The 15740-nt window shown below is 34.4% G+C and overlaps 6 protein-coding genes across 6 annotated transcripts; 3 read left to right on the top strand and 3 right to left on the bottom strand.

Annotated features, from left to right (window-relative positions):
• Positions 1–894: 894 nt before the first annotated feature.
• Positions 895–1341, top strand: LOC119611916 (histone H2B-like). Its single transcript, XM_037967609.1, has one exon. It carries the CDS (start codon positions 924–926, stop codon positions 1299–1301), a length of 378 nt encoding a protein of 125 aa, XP_037823537.1. The 5' UTR covers positions 895–923; the 3' UTR covers positions 1302–1341.
• Positions 1342–3000: 1659 nt separating this feature from the next.
• On the bottom strand, positions 3001–3777 carry LOC119611942 (histone H1-like). Its single transcript, XM_037967634.1, has one exon. The coding sequence runs from the start codon at positions 3754–3756 to the stop codon at positions 3064–3066; it is 693 nt and encodes a 230-aa protein (XP_037823562.1). The 5' UTR covers positions 3757–3777; the 3' UTR covers positions 3001–3063.
• Positions 3778–5121: 1344 nt separating this feature from the next.
• Positions 5122–10909, bottom strand: LOC119611926 (histone H3). Its single transcript, XM_037967617.1, has 2 exons — positions 10506–10909; positions 5122–5268 (listed from the first exon to the last, which is right to left on the bottom strand). Exons 1-2 carry the CDS (start codon positions 10822–10824, stop codon positions 5177–5179), a joined length of 411 nt encoding a protein of 136 aa, XP_037823545.1. The 5' UTR covers positions 10825–10909; the 3' UTR covers positions 5122–5176.
• A 150-nt stretch (positions 10910–11059) lies between these two features.
• LOC119611938 (histone H4) lies at positions 11060–11494 on the top strand. The gene has a single exon (XM_037967630.1). The coding sequence runs from the start codon at positions 11112–11114 to the stop codon at positions 11421–11423; it is 312 nt and encodes a 103-aa protein (XP_037823558.1). The 5' UTR covers positions 11060–11111; the 3' UTR covers positions 11424–11494.
• Positions 11495–13482: 1988 nt separating this feature from the next.
• LOC119611930 (histone H2A-like) lies at positions 13483–14027 on the bottom strand. Its single transcript, XM_037967622.1, has one exon. It carries the CDS (start codon positions 13949–13951, stop codon positions 13577–13579), a length of 375 nt encoding a protein of 124 aa, XP_037823550.1. The 5' UTR covers positions 13952–14027; the 3' UTR covers positions 13483–13576.
• A 177-nt stretch (positions 14028–14204) lies between these two features.
• LOC119611935 (histone H2B-like) lies at positions 14205–14665 on the top strand. Its single transcript, XM_037967626.1, has one exon. It carries the CDS (start codon positions 14234–14236, stop codon positions 14603–14605), a length of 372 nt encoding a protein of 123 aa, XP_037823554.1. The 5' UTR covers positions 14205–14233; the 3' UTR covers positions 14606–14665.
• Positions 14666–15740: the final 1075 nt, after the last annotated feature.

The raw sequence follows: 15740 nt of genomic DNA, 5'->3' as shown, positions 1-15740 counted from the left end.
CGTAGATTAGAAGTAAAATACCCTCAGGTGGTTGAGGAATGTCGCTTATAAATATATTGTAGAGGACAGGTCCAAGCAAGGACCCCTGCGGCACTCCAGCAGTAATGGATCCCTCATCGGATAAGTCCTCTCCAACCTTAACCCTATATTTGCGGTCCTTCAGGAAACTGTCCACCATCCGACACACACCAGCTCCAAATCCCATGTCCATCATCTTGCAGACTATTCCATCATGCCAGACAGTATCAAATGCCTTGGCAAAGTCAAGGCTAATCGCTAATGTCGGCCGTCTGTTGTTCAAACCATTTGCTACATAGTCTGCAAATACCATCAAGGCATGGGAAGTGGAGTGGCCACTCCTAAATCCAAACTGAAAGTCCTTAATTATGTCCCCTTCAAGTATTCTATCATTTATTCTGTCCAGAATAAAATATTCAAGTAGCTTTCCAAATGCAGTTAGAAGGGAGATTGGCCTGTAGTTCCCACCCTGTCCAGGATCAGATCCTGGCTTCAGGATTGGAACCACTAAGGCCTCCCTCCATGCCGCAGGAAAGTACCCAATATTCATGCAGTGGTTAATGAGAATTGCTAGATATTCCCATGTCCTAGCGTCCGTCTTTCTCAGTACGAAGTCTGGTATACCGTCCACACCACTAGACTTTTTGTTCGATCGTCTTTTAAGTGCATCACGGATAGATGCATCATTTCAACACAAGTAATCGAGTATTTATACTTTTTCTGCTTACTAGTAATACGTTTAGGGGTTGATTATCTACACACGAAAATAAGTAAATAAACCAGTATATTGTACACACAAAAAAGGTATATAATGTGTACATATTGAGTTGAATTTTAAAATTTGTGAACAGTGTTAAAAGTGTTTGTGAAGTGTAAACTACTAAAAATTAATTAAATTGTGAAAAATGCCTCCTAAAGCAAGTGGAAAAGCAACCAAGAAGGCTGGCAAAGCCCAAAAGAATATTAGTAAAAGTGATAAGAGCAGAAAACGCAAGCGTAAGGAAAGTTATGCTATCTACATTTACAAAGTATTGAAGCAAGTACATCCTGATACTGGTATTTCATCAAAGGCCATGAGTATCATGAACAGTTTTGTTAATGATATTTTTGAACGTATTGCCGCTGAAGCATCTCGTTTGGCTCAATACAATAAACGTTCGACCATCACCAGTCGGGAAATTCAAACTGCCGTTCGTCTATTGTTGCCCGGTGAATTGGCTAAGCATGCCGTCAGTGAGGGTACCAAGGCTGTCACCAAATATACCAGTTCCAAGCAAATTTAATTTACTTAAATCGCCGTTTAATTCTTTTTCCTATTACAAAAGGCCATTTTCAGGGCCACAAAATACATTTAAAAAGAGTTATTTATTGTTTAAAACATATATATTTTTTCATTACATAATAAAAATTGTGATTATTGTAAAAATTTTCATATGTTCCAAGTAAATTTACTTTTATCTCCGTTTGATTCTTTTTTTATTATTACAAAAGGCCATTTTCAAGGCCACAAAATACATTTAAAAAGAGTCATTTATTGTTTAAAACATATAATTTTTCATTACACAATAATAAAATGTGATTATTGACAAATTTTTCATTATTTTTATTTAATAAAACGAACGAAACAGTATTTTATTTCAAATTTGCTTTCAAATTTTATAACTGACAAATTTTGATTTTATTTATCAAATTCACAAACCAAACTGTGTTGGTTTGTGAATTTGACAATTTTAATAAAAATGGTATGAATTTTTACTATTTTAGAGCAAGGGTGTTATGGATACTTAATTTTTAAATTAGGTGAAGTTGTAACAACTTATGAAATTTAAACAGTTTTTTTTTTGAAAATATTTAAAATTAACGATTTAATTCATAAAAAATACTAAAATTATCAATCCTATTCTGAAGGAAATGAATAATGAACAAATTTTCTATACAAAATCAAAATTTTATATTTATTTCATTTAATTCTTATTGTATTAGGTAAATTATTTCATTTGAATATGTAAAAATGTTTTTGTTTTGATTTTTCTAACTTACCAATAGTTTAAGAAGAAATTTTCTTTTACTTTTAATATTTGCACAAAATCCAACTCATTAAATAGTTTTTTTTACGATTCCATTACCTACTGTTTACTTAGTCTACTGAGTTTTATTTTATTAGTTTGTGTTTTACCGACGGCTTATGTGAAATTTTCATTGTAATTACAATTAAAATACACTAAAAAATGTGATTATTGTCAAATTTGTCATTATTTTTATTTAATAAAACGAACGAAAAAATATTTAACTTCAAACTGCTTTCAAATTTTATAACTGACAAAATTTGATCTTATTTATCAAATTCACAAACCAATCGATGTTGGTTTGTGAATTTGACAATTTAAATAAAAATGGTATGTGTTTTTTCTATTTTAGACCAAGAGTGTTATCTACACTAATTTTTTGAAATAAGTTAAGTTATTCGTTAATTATGAAATTTTAACCGTTTTTATTTTTGAAAATATAAAAAATTAACGATTTATTCATCTTATTCGTATTGTTTATTCAAACAAAATAATTTTTGCGAATTATTTTGTCAATTATTTCATTTGAATATGAAAAAATATTCTTTATTGTTTTGATTTTTCTAATTTTCCAATAGTTTAAAAAGAATTTTCATTTTACTTTACTCTTAAAATAACCCAACTCATTAAATATTATTTTATGATTCCATTACCTCATTAAATATTATTTTATGATTCCATTACCTATTGTTTACTTAGTCAATTGAGATTAAATGAGTTTTAGTTTATTAGTTTGTGTTTTACCGACGGCTTATGTGAAATTTTCATTGTAAATAAACATTTTTTCCTACCTATATGTGTATTTTTGTCCCTTTTCATAGCGATTATTCTTACTATTTTTATTTTATTTTGTGAAATATTTTAATAATATACAAGTTTTGAATTTGTAATTTAATCTCTTTTGTTGAAAAAATTTGTAGCCCTGAAAAGGGCTGTTTTAGATAATAGTACTTTTTGCAATATTAAAAATAAATTAGATTTACTTTTTGACTGCGGCCTTTTTGGCAGCTGGTTTCTTTGCTGGCGATGTTGCTTTTTTGGGTTTGGCTGCAGCTGCGGTTTTTGCTTTGGGCGCTTTTGTTTTAGTTGCTGGTGCCTTTTTGGCGGGTTTTGCTTTAACTGTACCTGTCTTTTTAGCAGTTTTTGCCTTGGATTTTTCTGTATTTTTCTTTTCAGCAGTCTTTTTGGCTGCAGATGGTTTCTTTGCAGGCGCAGCAGCGGGTTTCTTTTTAGTAGCGACTGCTGTTTTCTTCTTTTTTTCACTAGCAGCAGCTACCTTTTTCTTTTCAGCGGCGGGTTTCTTCTTTTCTTTTGGCTCTTTGGAGGCAGCTGCTGACAATTTGAATGAACCAGCAGCACCCTTACCTTTTGGTTGAATTAATTTTCCACTATCTACGGCACTTTTTAAATATTTCTTTATGAAAGGCGATAATTTTTGAGCATCTACCTTATAAGTACTGGCAATATATTTTTTAATAGCAGAAAGAGATGAACCACCACGTTCCTTTAAAGTTTTAATAGCAGCATCAACCATTTGTTGAGTTGGAGGATGAGATGGCACAGTAGATGGTTTCTTTGCCTTGGGAGTAGTAGTTTTTTTAGCCTTTTTCTCAGCAGCTGGAGCGGCAGCAACAGGAGAGGCAGTATTTTCAACAACAGCGGTATCCGACATTTTGTATTTGTTTATTTTATTTTTTCACTTTTTTTAAACACACTTGTATATGGTAGTATAACTTTTCGATTGTGTGCACACACGAAATTTTAAGGTACTTTGTTATAATGAGAAGTTAATAGTAGTCGATAGCTATAATTTTTTAAATTTTTAGTGAGAGCATGAGTAAAATTCAACAAAAGTTTTCTACTTTTTTCTTATTTTTCTTTAATTTTTAATAAAAATTTTATAAATTTATTGCTATTCTTGATAGTATGGGTTTTCTAGATTGCATTTTATTAAAAATTATTTATATTGTTTTTGTCAAACAATATTTATCATCATTTTTGTGATAAGTTTTTGATACATTTACCATAAAATGTAAATAAAATGTTAATAAATTGTTACATTTTTAGGAAATTTTATAACCAAGTTGATTTTATAAGAATATTACAAATGTTTTTTAAATGATTGATTAAAAAAATTCTCATAATTTTAATTTTTAGATTTTTGAAAATTATTTTTAAATTTGCTGTATTACTTGGTGATTTTTCTTGTTTTGCCACTGTGAATTTGCATTGTTTACATTTTTTCATAAATTTAATCAAATATCAAAAATAATAAAAAATTTTAGCCACATATCCAAATAATATTTATGACATTTTTCTAAAATAATTTCATAAAAGTTTTTCTTAAGTATTTTTCTTATTTTGTCACTTTAAATATATACTGTTTACATTTTTTCTATTTTTGGTCCACAAATTTAAGCAAATATAAAAAAATATTTAATGAAATTTTTCGCAATAAATCCTTATAATATCATAAATATCTTTCTAAAGTAATTTTATAAACATTTTTGTTAAATATGAAAACAAAAATTACTCTAAATTTAAAAACATTTTTAAGGAAAATACAAGTTTTTATAAATTTTCGATTAAAAAACTCTAATTTTGATATTTAGTCTCTCATTTTCTAAATTTCTTCAACACATCTTAAAACAATTTTTGTGAAATTATTTTCAATGTCATATGAAGTGTTAAACAAAATAAATTTCAATTTTTTTCAAAAAATTCTTTTTTAATGGAAATATATTATTAATTTCTTTGTTTATATTAAAAGTAGAAAAAAATTAAACTATTATTTCATAATATTCATATTATTTCTATTAAAATCCATAATTTCTATTAAAAAGTCAAATGAAAAAAGCCGACGGCAAAATTAATTGTTATGCCGACGGGAAAATATCATGTTATGCCGTCGGTAAAATAATGCTTCAACGAAAAATAAAATACTCTTTATAAATATGTTTATTGGCCCTTAAAAGAACCGATTCAGCATTGTTTACATAAATAAGAAAAAAAAAACTCTCTTTTTAAATTTTATTCAGTGGTCCTGAAAAGGACCGATTTTTTGTTACAATTCATCATCTCTATTTTCTTTCTTAAGCACGTTCACCACGAATACGTCTGGCCAATTGAATATCTTTCGGCATAATTGTGACACGTTTTGCATGAATGGCACACAAATTTGTATCTTCAAGTTCAAGTTCAAGTTTTATTGTTTCCAAAAATTCATTTACATTGCTTCTTAAGCTAAAATTCCTTATAATATCTTCCTAACACTATATCCATCTAAGACTTACTATAATTTAATTTAAATATTACAGCTTTGCCGTATTCAATCATCACATTAGAATTAATGTCCATTATCTACATTTCCGAAAAAAAGGAATAAAACGGAATACCATAGGATAAACTTATAAACTAACTTACAAACTAAATAATTCTTAAAACTAATTAACAAAAAAATGCAAAAATAAAAATAAAATAAAATAAAAATAATTCTGTTTCACAAAATCCATTATTGTAAAGTTATTGCTCGGTGTTGTACACCAGATCAGTCACATTAAGTGTGCCGACCCTTCTGTGATAAAACAAGAGGCCTGCACCTCCATATAAAATATTACCATTCCTAAGTTCCAACAGATCAAAAGGAGAGAAGTATCTATTCACATGCAGAGCCTCCAGATCAGGTAGATCCTGGAAACAATCTGCCACTAATTGGTTATCGAGGCGGGAAGATCGTTCAAGAAATTTAATGGCAGAACCAATCAAGAACGCGTCAACCCGCTCGAAGTCAATACCGCCATAAATTGTCCTACAAGAAGGACTACGGAAGTAGCCATTAGGTTGCATAGTGGGACGAAGACCCAGACAAGACGATAGAATTCGACGCTCCCATATCCTAAGCCTCTCCATCTGGTGAGATGATATCCCAAACCAGACTGGAAAGGCATAGGCTATGAGAGGTCTTATAATTTGCCTATAAACCAGGAGCCTGACCCTAGTGCTAAGTCCCGTCCTACGGCGGAGTAATCTGTAGTACATAAAATACACTTTTTTGACCTTATCCAAAATAAAGTCAATGTGCCTATAAAATTCAAAGTTTTCATGGAAAATCACGCCAAGGTACTTCATGCGATCAGAAGTTCTTATGACCTCACCACCAACGGTTAGATGTGGGATATAACCCCTAGCATTGGGGAAAAGTCGGCCACGTCTACCCTTAATCAAAACACTATCAGACTTACTAGCATTCAGTCTCAAGCCCCATTTGCCCAAATACTCATTGAGAGTACCCAAGTAAGCATTCACCCTACGATTCAGGGTTGACGCCCTCGGACCTTTCGCCGCAATTAGCATGTCGTCAGCATACATCAAAATAAGATCACCACTAGGAGGTTGAGGAATGTCAGATACCAGGATATTAAATAAAATGGGACCTAATAACGAACCTTGAGGAACACCAGCGACCACTTCCCTAGCCTCAGAAAATTCGGAACCTACTTTCACCCTAAAAGTCCGATCATTCAAGAAATTTGCCACCATCCGGCATGTATTACCGTCAAATCCGTACCCCAACATTTTAAAGATAATGCCCTTCTGCCATGCAGTGTCGAAGGCCTTAGCCAGATCCAAACTGACTGCCAAAGTCGGGTATCTGTCATTCAAACCCCTGGCCACATAATCCCCGAACACCGTAAGGGCATGGGAGGTAGAGTGACCACTCCTAAAACCAAATTGACTATCAGGTAAAACGCCACCGTCCAACAACCTATCAGATATTTTCGCCAATAGAAACGATTCCAGCAATTTACCAAAAGCCGATAGCATAGAAATCGGTCTATAACTCGCGACCTCTGTTGGATCGGATCCAGATTTCAGAATCGGCACCACCATTGCTACCTTCCAGTCCACAGGGAAATACCCGATGTTCAGACAGTGGTTGAAGAGAATCGCCAAGTATTTCCATGTCACCGAATCGGTCTTCTTCAGGACATAGTCAGGGATTCCATCTTGATTGCTGGATTTTTTGTTCTTCCTTGTTTTGAGGGCACTCCTAATCCGACTTGGTGTAATTAAGTCAATCCGAGTAGAGTGGTGATCAATCATATTAGAGCCATCAGCCAATGCGTCCGTTCCAAAGGTCAAGACTGGGATGTGGTTAGAAATTGTCGAGATCGTCTGTTCAACTGTATCAACCAAGGATGGTAAGCGTAAGTCTTCATTACCCCGGTGAATTCTATCAAAACCCTCGGCGAGTAATTCAGCCTTATCAGAGTCAATGGGAATAAGGGTCCCCCTAGAGTCCTTTAAGTCAGTTATATCCGTTCTCCTTCTTATGCCAGCACCCCTTTTAACCAGCCGAAAAGTCCTATTGTTCACTTCAATCTTCTGAAGAAAGTCACACCAATAGCTCTCCTCAAACACTGCGATCGCCCCTTGGATGATCCTGTCAAGGTTCCTAATTTCAGCCCTAAGAGTAGAACATCTGCTTGGGTCAATAGTCCTCCATAATGTCCGTCGTAGTCTTTTCTTTTCAGCGATAAAATTCAGGATGTTAGGTGGAAGCTGCAATAAACCTCTGTTACCCGAAGGTAATTTAGGAATAGCCTCATCCATCGCAGTCCTGAAGATGTTCTTCATCGCGGAGATACTCTCATCGATTTCCTGAGTATTAGCGTTCCTGTCAATTGGAAGTTGGCAGTCCGGAAGGTCCCTAGCCAGAATTGTGTTAAAACGTCGAATGTCCATTCGGTCAAAATTGAAATAAGTAGAGTTTGTGCATTGTTGTAATTCCCCCGATTCTACAACAATTTCCACAGCCCGATGGTCGGAATTGAAGTCAAAAGTCCTGAGTCCATTTGATGAAATTGGGGAAGGTCTAATGTCAGACGACACCAAAAAATAGTCCAAAAAGGAGGAAGAGTCACCAGATACTCGTGTTGGATCCGCAGTTCGTTGTACGTCCATGCCCGGACAAGACAGTAAAAATTCACGTAAGTTATGTCCACTACGATTGCAGACGTTACCTCCAAAGTATGAGTGCTTTGCATTCAGGTCTGCCCCAATCAAGAGACCCCCCCTGGAAGAAAGGTTCATAATGGGATCCAAGTCCGAAATGGAAAGCAAAACTTGTGGCCTCAAGTAGGCAGAAATGATCGTAACTGTGCTACCATCAGTTCTGCCAACCCTAACAGCCGTATTCTCGATAGCCCCCAAGTCCAGTGCAATTCTGGTAGAGCCTAAAGTTTCCCTCACGAGTACGGCAGTCCCCCCACCACGTTCGTTTTGTCGGTCTTGTCTGTATGTCCTATACCCCCTTATGTCCAGTGTATGTCTGGGAGATAGTTTATGTTCGGCTAGTAAAAGAACGTCCGGTCGATGTTCCCTTAAAAATAGGTCCAAGTAATGCCTCTTGTGTCTAGACACAATGGAGTTCACATTGATAAAAATACACTTAATAGAATTATCCATCATGCTGGAGTGAAATTAGCATCCCAAGTAGAGCCCGGGACTTCTCACCATCATCACTGAGAGAACGATATTCTCTAGCGAAACCCTTCAGTTTACCTAAACAATTCAACAGATCGCTACCAAATAAACGTCTGCAGTCAGAATCAATCAAATCAAAGTCAGCCCTGGCAGAAGACAATGAAATACTATTCCCCGGATGGGATCCTTCAGAAGTACCTGGAGCAGATGCAGTACGACTACTATTAACCGTATTTGAACGTACTGCTGACCTTGCGGCAGCAGCATACGATAAACCATTCACCCGTGGGGCCGACGTTCCACCAGTGGAACCCGAAGTCCTCTTGGCAGCAATCTTACGTAGGAGTTCCAAACGTTTTGGGCACTCCTTGGAGCCAGCAGTGTGACCTTCTGTGTCACAGTTCGCGCATCGTACTGGCAGTCCCACCCTTCTGACTGCTTGTCCCGTAATGGGATCCGTAGTCAGCGTTTCCATAGTGTTCCCATCCTTCGCGGGTACCTGACAATTCCCCGGGCCATGAGAATCCCCACACTTAACACACCTGTAAGGCATATTACAGTTCCTAGCCACATGACCAAAGCGCTGGCAGTTATAGCACTGGACTACATCCCGTTTGGCGTGCTTCTCCATGAAAACTCTACAATGTAGAATAAATCTAATTTCCTTAAAACCCCTAAGGTCAGACTCCCTACCAAGTTGGAATAACCACCTATCATTTCCAAGCTTATGCAGACCCATGATTCTAACGCTAATCTGAAGACCCTGCATATAGCCTAGCACCTCCTCCTTATCAAAAGAGTCAGAAAGACCTCTAATTATAATCGAAAAAGGCCTTTGAGCCTTTGGTGTATGTGTATAATAATGTACACCTTCTTCACTAAGCATTGCTTTCAATTTATCAAAATCTACCAAGGTGCAGACCCCTATATTGGTAACGTGTTTACCAAGAATTTTAATATTATAATCCTTATGACCAAGTAAATTTTCCAATTTAGTACTAATATGCTTAACATTAATATTATAGGTTGTTACAACCGGAACAGACTTACTCTTAGTCATAGCCTCATTAGTCTTCTTTACAGCTTTCGTAGATACCTTACTGGATCTCGGAGCATCCTTCGAAACGGCTTGTTGCTTTGTTGCAGTATTCATCGGCTTCTTAATAGCAGATGAGCCAGCTGTCGCATCAGCCAGGCCTTCCTTCAAAGTAACTACAGAGTCATTGGATTCTGAAGCGGAATCTGCAATCTCCATCTCGTCCTCGCTAGAGGAACTTTCGGACACATTCTTAGGGTCAAAACCTCCTCGTACTAAAGCATCAAGATTGTTCTGCAGTCGTTCGTTGTGACTTAGAACACTTTCAAGTCTCTTGTTCACTAGAGCAAGTTGCTCAGTCAAATGATCAATAATCTTCTGCTGATCATCATCTGACCCCACTCTGGGTCTTTTAGTAGGGTAAAGACTTTCGTCTTTCCCCATTTCAAATGTACACAATACGCAGAAGGGTAGTATCTATCCGCATTTAGCAACGGAATCAAAGAAATTTACCCAAATAGTTCACTTATAATAGCAAAATTAACAAATTTATCACTTTGTTGCCTCCTATGGGCTTCTCATTCATTCGAATGTCACAAAATAATCAATATAAGGCAGACTGCCTACTATTATGACCAGGCTTCTCAAAAAGTCTATGGCCCAAAATATTCACTGTATATAGCAAGTGCCTACTATTTTCAGCACGCTTCTCAATTTTCCGAGTGATACTAAATTTCACAATTTAACACAAAAAATTTATTTTACTTGTCCTTTTTCAAGTTCACTATATTTTAATCACTCTGCACTATAAAACACTTTTCACTATCTTCCGCTTTTAGAACTTGTCACGATCACTGTTAACACAAGACTCATGTGATTTTTTGTGTGATGATTTGTATCTTCGAAAAGACCAACCAAATATGCTTCACTGGCTTCTTGCAAAGCCATAACAGCAGAACTCTGGAAACGTAAATCAGTTTTGAAATCTTGAGCAATTTCACGAACCAAACGTTGGAATGGCAATTTACGAATCAACAATTCAGTACTCTTCTGATAACGACGAATTTCACGCAAAGCTACAGTACCGGGACGATAACGATGTGGCTTCTTAACACCACCAGTGGCTGGTGCACTTTTACGTGCAGCCTTAGTAGCCAATTGTTTACGTGGTGCTTTGCCACCAGTCGATTTACGGGCAGTTTGCTTAGTACGAGCCATTTTCACTTCACTTTAGTTAGTCACTTTTCTTTTTTTTCTTTAACACACACTTAAACACTGTTCACACAAGAATATTTTGGCTGCGCTTCGGATACCCGGTTTATATAGAAAATTTGTCTAAGCAATAAACAAGGGTGTGTGGCCATGTATTGTACATTTGGTGGTTGATTTGTTAAACGAACAAGAACAGAAATTTAGTATAAATACCAGTGATCACCGCTAAGAAATTATTAGTTCTTGTGAATCATTTGTGAAGTGTGTTTTAAGTGAAAAAAATAAAGTAAAAAATGACTGGTCGTGGTAAAGGTGGAAAAGGCTTGGGAAAAGGTGGTGCTAAACGTCATCGTAAAGTGTTGCGTGATAATATCCAAGGTATTACCAAGCCAGCTATTAGACGTTTGGCTCGTCGTGGTGGTGTAAAACGTATTTCTGGTTTGATTTACGAAGAAACTCGTGGTGTCTTGAAGGTCTTTTTGGAAAATGTTATCCGTGATGCTGTCACCTACACTGAACACGCCAAGAGGAAAACCGTTACCGCTATGGATGTCGTCTATGCATTGAAGAGACAAGGTCGTACTTTGTACGGTTTCGGCGGTTAAACATTCATCATATTTTTATATTTTGCGGACAATTTTTAATAGAAAACTAAAACAATCGGTCCTTTTCAGGACCACAAAATGTATTTTAAAAGAGATTTTTATTTATTACAAACTACTAAATATTATTCAAAAATATGAAAAATTATACCATATATAGTATTTGACTTTGAGATTTTTTTTATTTATTTGAGTATGATTCAAATATATTTTAAAATAATCATATTTTTTGGTTTTTTATACAATATTTGTGTAGAAAATTTCGTTTGTTTACAATTTATTTTGCTAAATGAACATTTTTCACACATTTCTTTATAATTTATGCATTTCTTTACCTAAAACCTTTTAAAACAAAAATTAAATTTTGCCGACGGCAAAACGATATATTTTGCCGACGGCAAAATTAAATGTTTTTATAAGAACATTTTTTTATTTTTTTTTTTTTCTATAAAATGTCTATTAAAAATACTTTTAAATAGAATAAAAAATAGATAATTTTTATTATTATTTTATAATCAATTTTAAGCATAAATGTTTTGACAAAGAAAATAATAAACATAAAATTTCTTAGTTTTGCTTCAGTTACGGATATAACAATAAAAAAAATAAAAAAAGAAAACAAATTTCTAAACTGTACGTAGGTTAGGTTAGGTTGTTGAGGCAGTCGGTCCTTCGACCGACTCACTTGGGTCCTTATGGTCCCGTTGTGATACCCTATAGCGGATCCTACGAGAGGAAAACCAAAACCTATGGGACATTACATGTCCGTGTTCGATATGGTATTAAACCAGCCTGAGGCACGAATGAACGATTCTATCTTATATACGTCAATATTTGATAGAGCCGCAAGTTCATGCAGTATTGGACTGCCTAGAAACTCAGTCCTGATATTTGCTAGGGCGGGGCAGAGACAGAGGAAGTGTTCAACAGTTTCCTCTTCATCCTCGCTCTGACAGCTCCTGCAGAAATCATTGTATGGAAGATTTAATCTTCTTGCATGCGCACCTATAGTACAGTGCCCTGTTAGGATGGATACCAATATACGTAATCTCATCCTTGAAAGCCCCATCAAGCAAAAAGACCTTCGTTCATCATAGAGAGGCCAGGTCATTCTTGATATAGAGCAATAGGTCAGTGATGACCATCTGGTCTGCGCAGACCCATATAGTTCATGCTGAATAAAGGCCTTACAGCATGAAAGCGGAATACCAACCAGTGTGTCAGTATCCCATGTGTTGAGGCGTGAACCGGCTTTTGCTAGTTCGTCCGCTTTTCTATTTCCGGGAATATTAGAGTGACCCGGTACCCAGAGTAGCTCCAGGCACGAATGGTTCGCCATCTCGTCAAGAGACACCCGACATTCGCGAACCAGTCTGGATGTCGTATAGACACCAGATAGAGATTTAATGGCAGGTTTACTGTCAGTACAGATTCGGATATTACCGTTGCATATCCTATAGTACCTCATCCAGTTAACCGCTCTTTTTATGGCTGAGATTTCAGCCTGTATGACGCTGCAGTAGTCATTCAGCCTAAAACATACCGCTTTGTTTAAGCGGGGGATAAAGAAACCACCACCCACGCCTTTAGTGGACTTAGATCCATCAGTAAAGATGTCAAGTGTTTCACCTTCTGAGAAGGATGGTTCGTTTGACATCTTAACTGTGAATTTTTTGTCCGGAAGGGTCGTGGGAGAGCAGTAATCGATATTCTCGGGGATGTAACTGTACGTAGAGAAAAGCGAAATGTGTACACGAAAACAATTCCATCATCGGCATACAAACAAAGATTCGTATTGAAATAGTAACAACAACATTGTTATTTTTTGATGTAGCTACAGTTGTTTGTGTAAAAGCAAAACAAACAAGAGTAGGGATGATTGAGATTTAAACGATTTTTGAGAATAAAAGTAATATTCATAGAATAGGAGAATTATAAAGAACTGTATTGCATGTATATTATATAAGTAATATTAAGGGAATATTAAAAAACTAAATTTATTTGTATATATTTTAATAAATTGTAATTTATAAAACAAAATTTTTCTCTTTTTGAAAATGAATTTGTCGTCCTGAAAAGGACGGATTGTTCTATTTTTTGTTATACGATGGTCTGTATTATATTTTCTCGATGTTATTTCTTTAGTCTTGATTAATTTAGGCTTTCTTTTCTGTTTTCTTGGGCAAAAGTACAGCTTGAATGTTTGGCAAAACACCACCTTGAGCAATCGTTACACCAGATAATAATTTGTTCAGTTCTTCGTCATTACGAATAGCCAATTGCAAATGACGGGGAATAATTCTGGTCTTTTTGTTGTCACGAGCAGCATTACCAGCCAATTCAAGAACTTCAGCAGCCAAATATTCCATAACGGCAGCTAAATATACTGGAGCACCGGCACCAACACGTTCAGCATAATTGCCTTTACGTAACAAACGATGTATACGACCGACGGGAAATTGCAAACCAGCACGATTTGAACGAGACTTTGCCTTGCTCTTAACTTTTCCACCTTTACCACGACCAGACATTTTTCACTTTATTATTTTTAGTTAACACTTCACTTTAGCACTGAATACACAAAACTAATATCATTTCAACACAAGTAATCGAGTATTTATACTTTTTCTGCTTACTAGTAATACGTTTAGGGGTTGATTATCTACACACGAAAATAAGTAAATAAACCAGTATATTGTACACACAAAAAAGGTATATAATGTGTACATATTGAGTTGAATTTTAAAATTTGTGAACAGTGTTAAAAGTGTTTGTGAAGTGTAAACTACTAAAAATTAATTAAATTGTGAAAAATGCCTCCTAAAGCAAGTGGAAAAGCAACCAAGAAGGCTGGCAAAGCCCAAAAGAATATTAGTAAAAGTGATAAGAGCAGAAAACGCAAGCGTAAGGAAAGTTATGCTATCTACATTTACAAAGTATTGAAGCAAGTACATCCTGATACTGGTATTTCATCAAAGGCCATGAGTATCATGAACAGTTTTGTTAATGATATTTTTGAACGTATTGCCGCTGAAGCATCTCGTTTGGCTCAATACAATAAACGTTCGACCATCACCAGTCGGGAAATTCAAACTGCCGTTCGTCTATTGTTGCCCGGTGAATTGGCTAAGCATGCCGTCAGTGAGGGTACCAAGGCTGTCACCAAATATACCAGTTCCAAGTAAATTTAATTTACTTAAATCGCCGTTTAATTCTTTTTCCTATTACAAAAGGCCCTTTTCAGGGCCACAAAATACATTTAAAAAGAGTTATTTATTGTTTAAAACATATATATTTTTTCATTACATAATAAAAATTGTGATTATTGTAAAAATTTTCATATGTTCCAAGTAAATTTACTTTTATCTCCGTTTGATTCTTTTTTTATTATTACAAAAGGCCATTTTCAAGGCCACAAAATACATTTAAAAAGAGTCATTTATTGTTTAAAACATATAATTTTTCATTGCACAATAATAAATGTGATTATTGAAAAATTTTTCATTATTTTTATTTAATAAAACGAACGAAACAGTATTTTATTTCAAATTTGCTTTCAAATTTTATAACTGACAAATTTTGATTTTATTTATCAAATTCACAAACCAAACTGTGTTGGTTTGTGAATTTGACAATTTTAATAAAAATGGTATGAATTTTTACTATTTTAGAGCAAGGGTGTTATCGGATACTTAATTTTTAAATTTGGTGAAGTTGTTACAACTTATGAAATTTAAAAAGTTTTTTTTTTTAAATATTTAAAATTAACGATTTAATTCATAAAAAATACTAAAACTATCAATCCTATTCTGAAGAAAATGAATAATGAACAAATTTTCTATACAAAATCAAAATTTTATATTTATTTCATTTAATTCTTATTGTATTAGGTAAATTATTTCATTTGAATATGTAAAAATGTTTTTGTTTTGATTTTTCTTACTTACCAATAGTTTAAGAAGAAATTTTCTTTTACTTTTAATATTTGTACAAAATCCAACTCATTAAATAGTTTTTTTTACGATTCCATTACCTACTGTTTACTTAGTCTACTGAGTTTTATTTTATTAGTTTGTGTTTTACCGACGGCTTATGTGAAATTTTCATTGTAATTACAATTAAAATACACTAAAAAATGTGATTATTGTCAAATTTGTCATTATTTTTATTTAATAAAACGAACGAAAAAATATTTAATTTCAAACTGCTTTCAAATTTTATAACTGACAAAATTTGATCTTATTTATCAAATTCACAAACCAATCGATGTTGGTTTGTGAATTTGACAATTTAAATAAAAATGGTATGTGTTTTTTACTA

This window comes from Lucilia sericata, unplaced genomic scaffold (assembly GCF_015586225.1).
Source record: "Lucilia sericata isolate MDLA Ls3-8-SP2 unplaced genomic scaffold, ASM1558622v1 Contig001557F_arrow, whole genome shotgun sequence".
In the NCBI taxonomy this organism is placed as follows: Eukaryota; Metazoa; Arthropoda; class Insecta; order Diptera; family Calliphoridae; genus Lucilia; species Lucilia sericata.
The sequence above is the reverse complement of the archived record's forward strand: the minus strand, read 5'-3'. Positions and strand labels throughout refer to the sequence as shown.

Excerpts from the sequence above, each read along its gene's own strand:
- LOC119611916 (XM_037967609.1), top strand. The coding sequence starts at position 924 with ATGCCTCCTAAAGCAAGTGGAAAAGCAACCAAGAAGGCTGGCAAAGCC.
- LOC119611942 (XM_037967634.1), bottom strand. The coding sequence starts at position 3,756 with ATGTCGGATACCGCTGTTGTTGAAAATACTGCCTCTCCTGTTGCTGCC.
- LOC119611926 (XM_037967617.1), bottom strand. The coding sequence starts at position 10,824 with ATGGCTCGTACTAAGCAAACTGCCCGTAAATCGACTGGTGGCAAAGCA. Across the intron at positions 5,269-10,505 it reads TTTGGTTGGTCTTTTCGAAG|ATACAAATTTGTGTGCCATT; the intron begins ATACAAATCATC and ends TTGAACTTGAAG.
- LOC119611938 (XM_037967630.1), top strand. The coding sequence starts at position 11,112 with ATGACTGGTCGTGGTAAAGGTGGAAAAGGCTTGGGAAAAGGTGGTGCT.
- LOC119611930 (XM_037967622.1), bottom strand. The coding sequence starts at position 13,951 with ATGTCTGGTCGTGGTAAAGGTGGAAAAGTTAAGAGCAAGGCAAAGTCT.
- LOC119611935 (XM_037967626.1), top strand. The coding sequence starts at position 14,234 with ATGCCTCCTAAAGCAAGTGGAAAAGCAACCAAGAAGGCTGGCAAAGCC.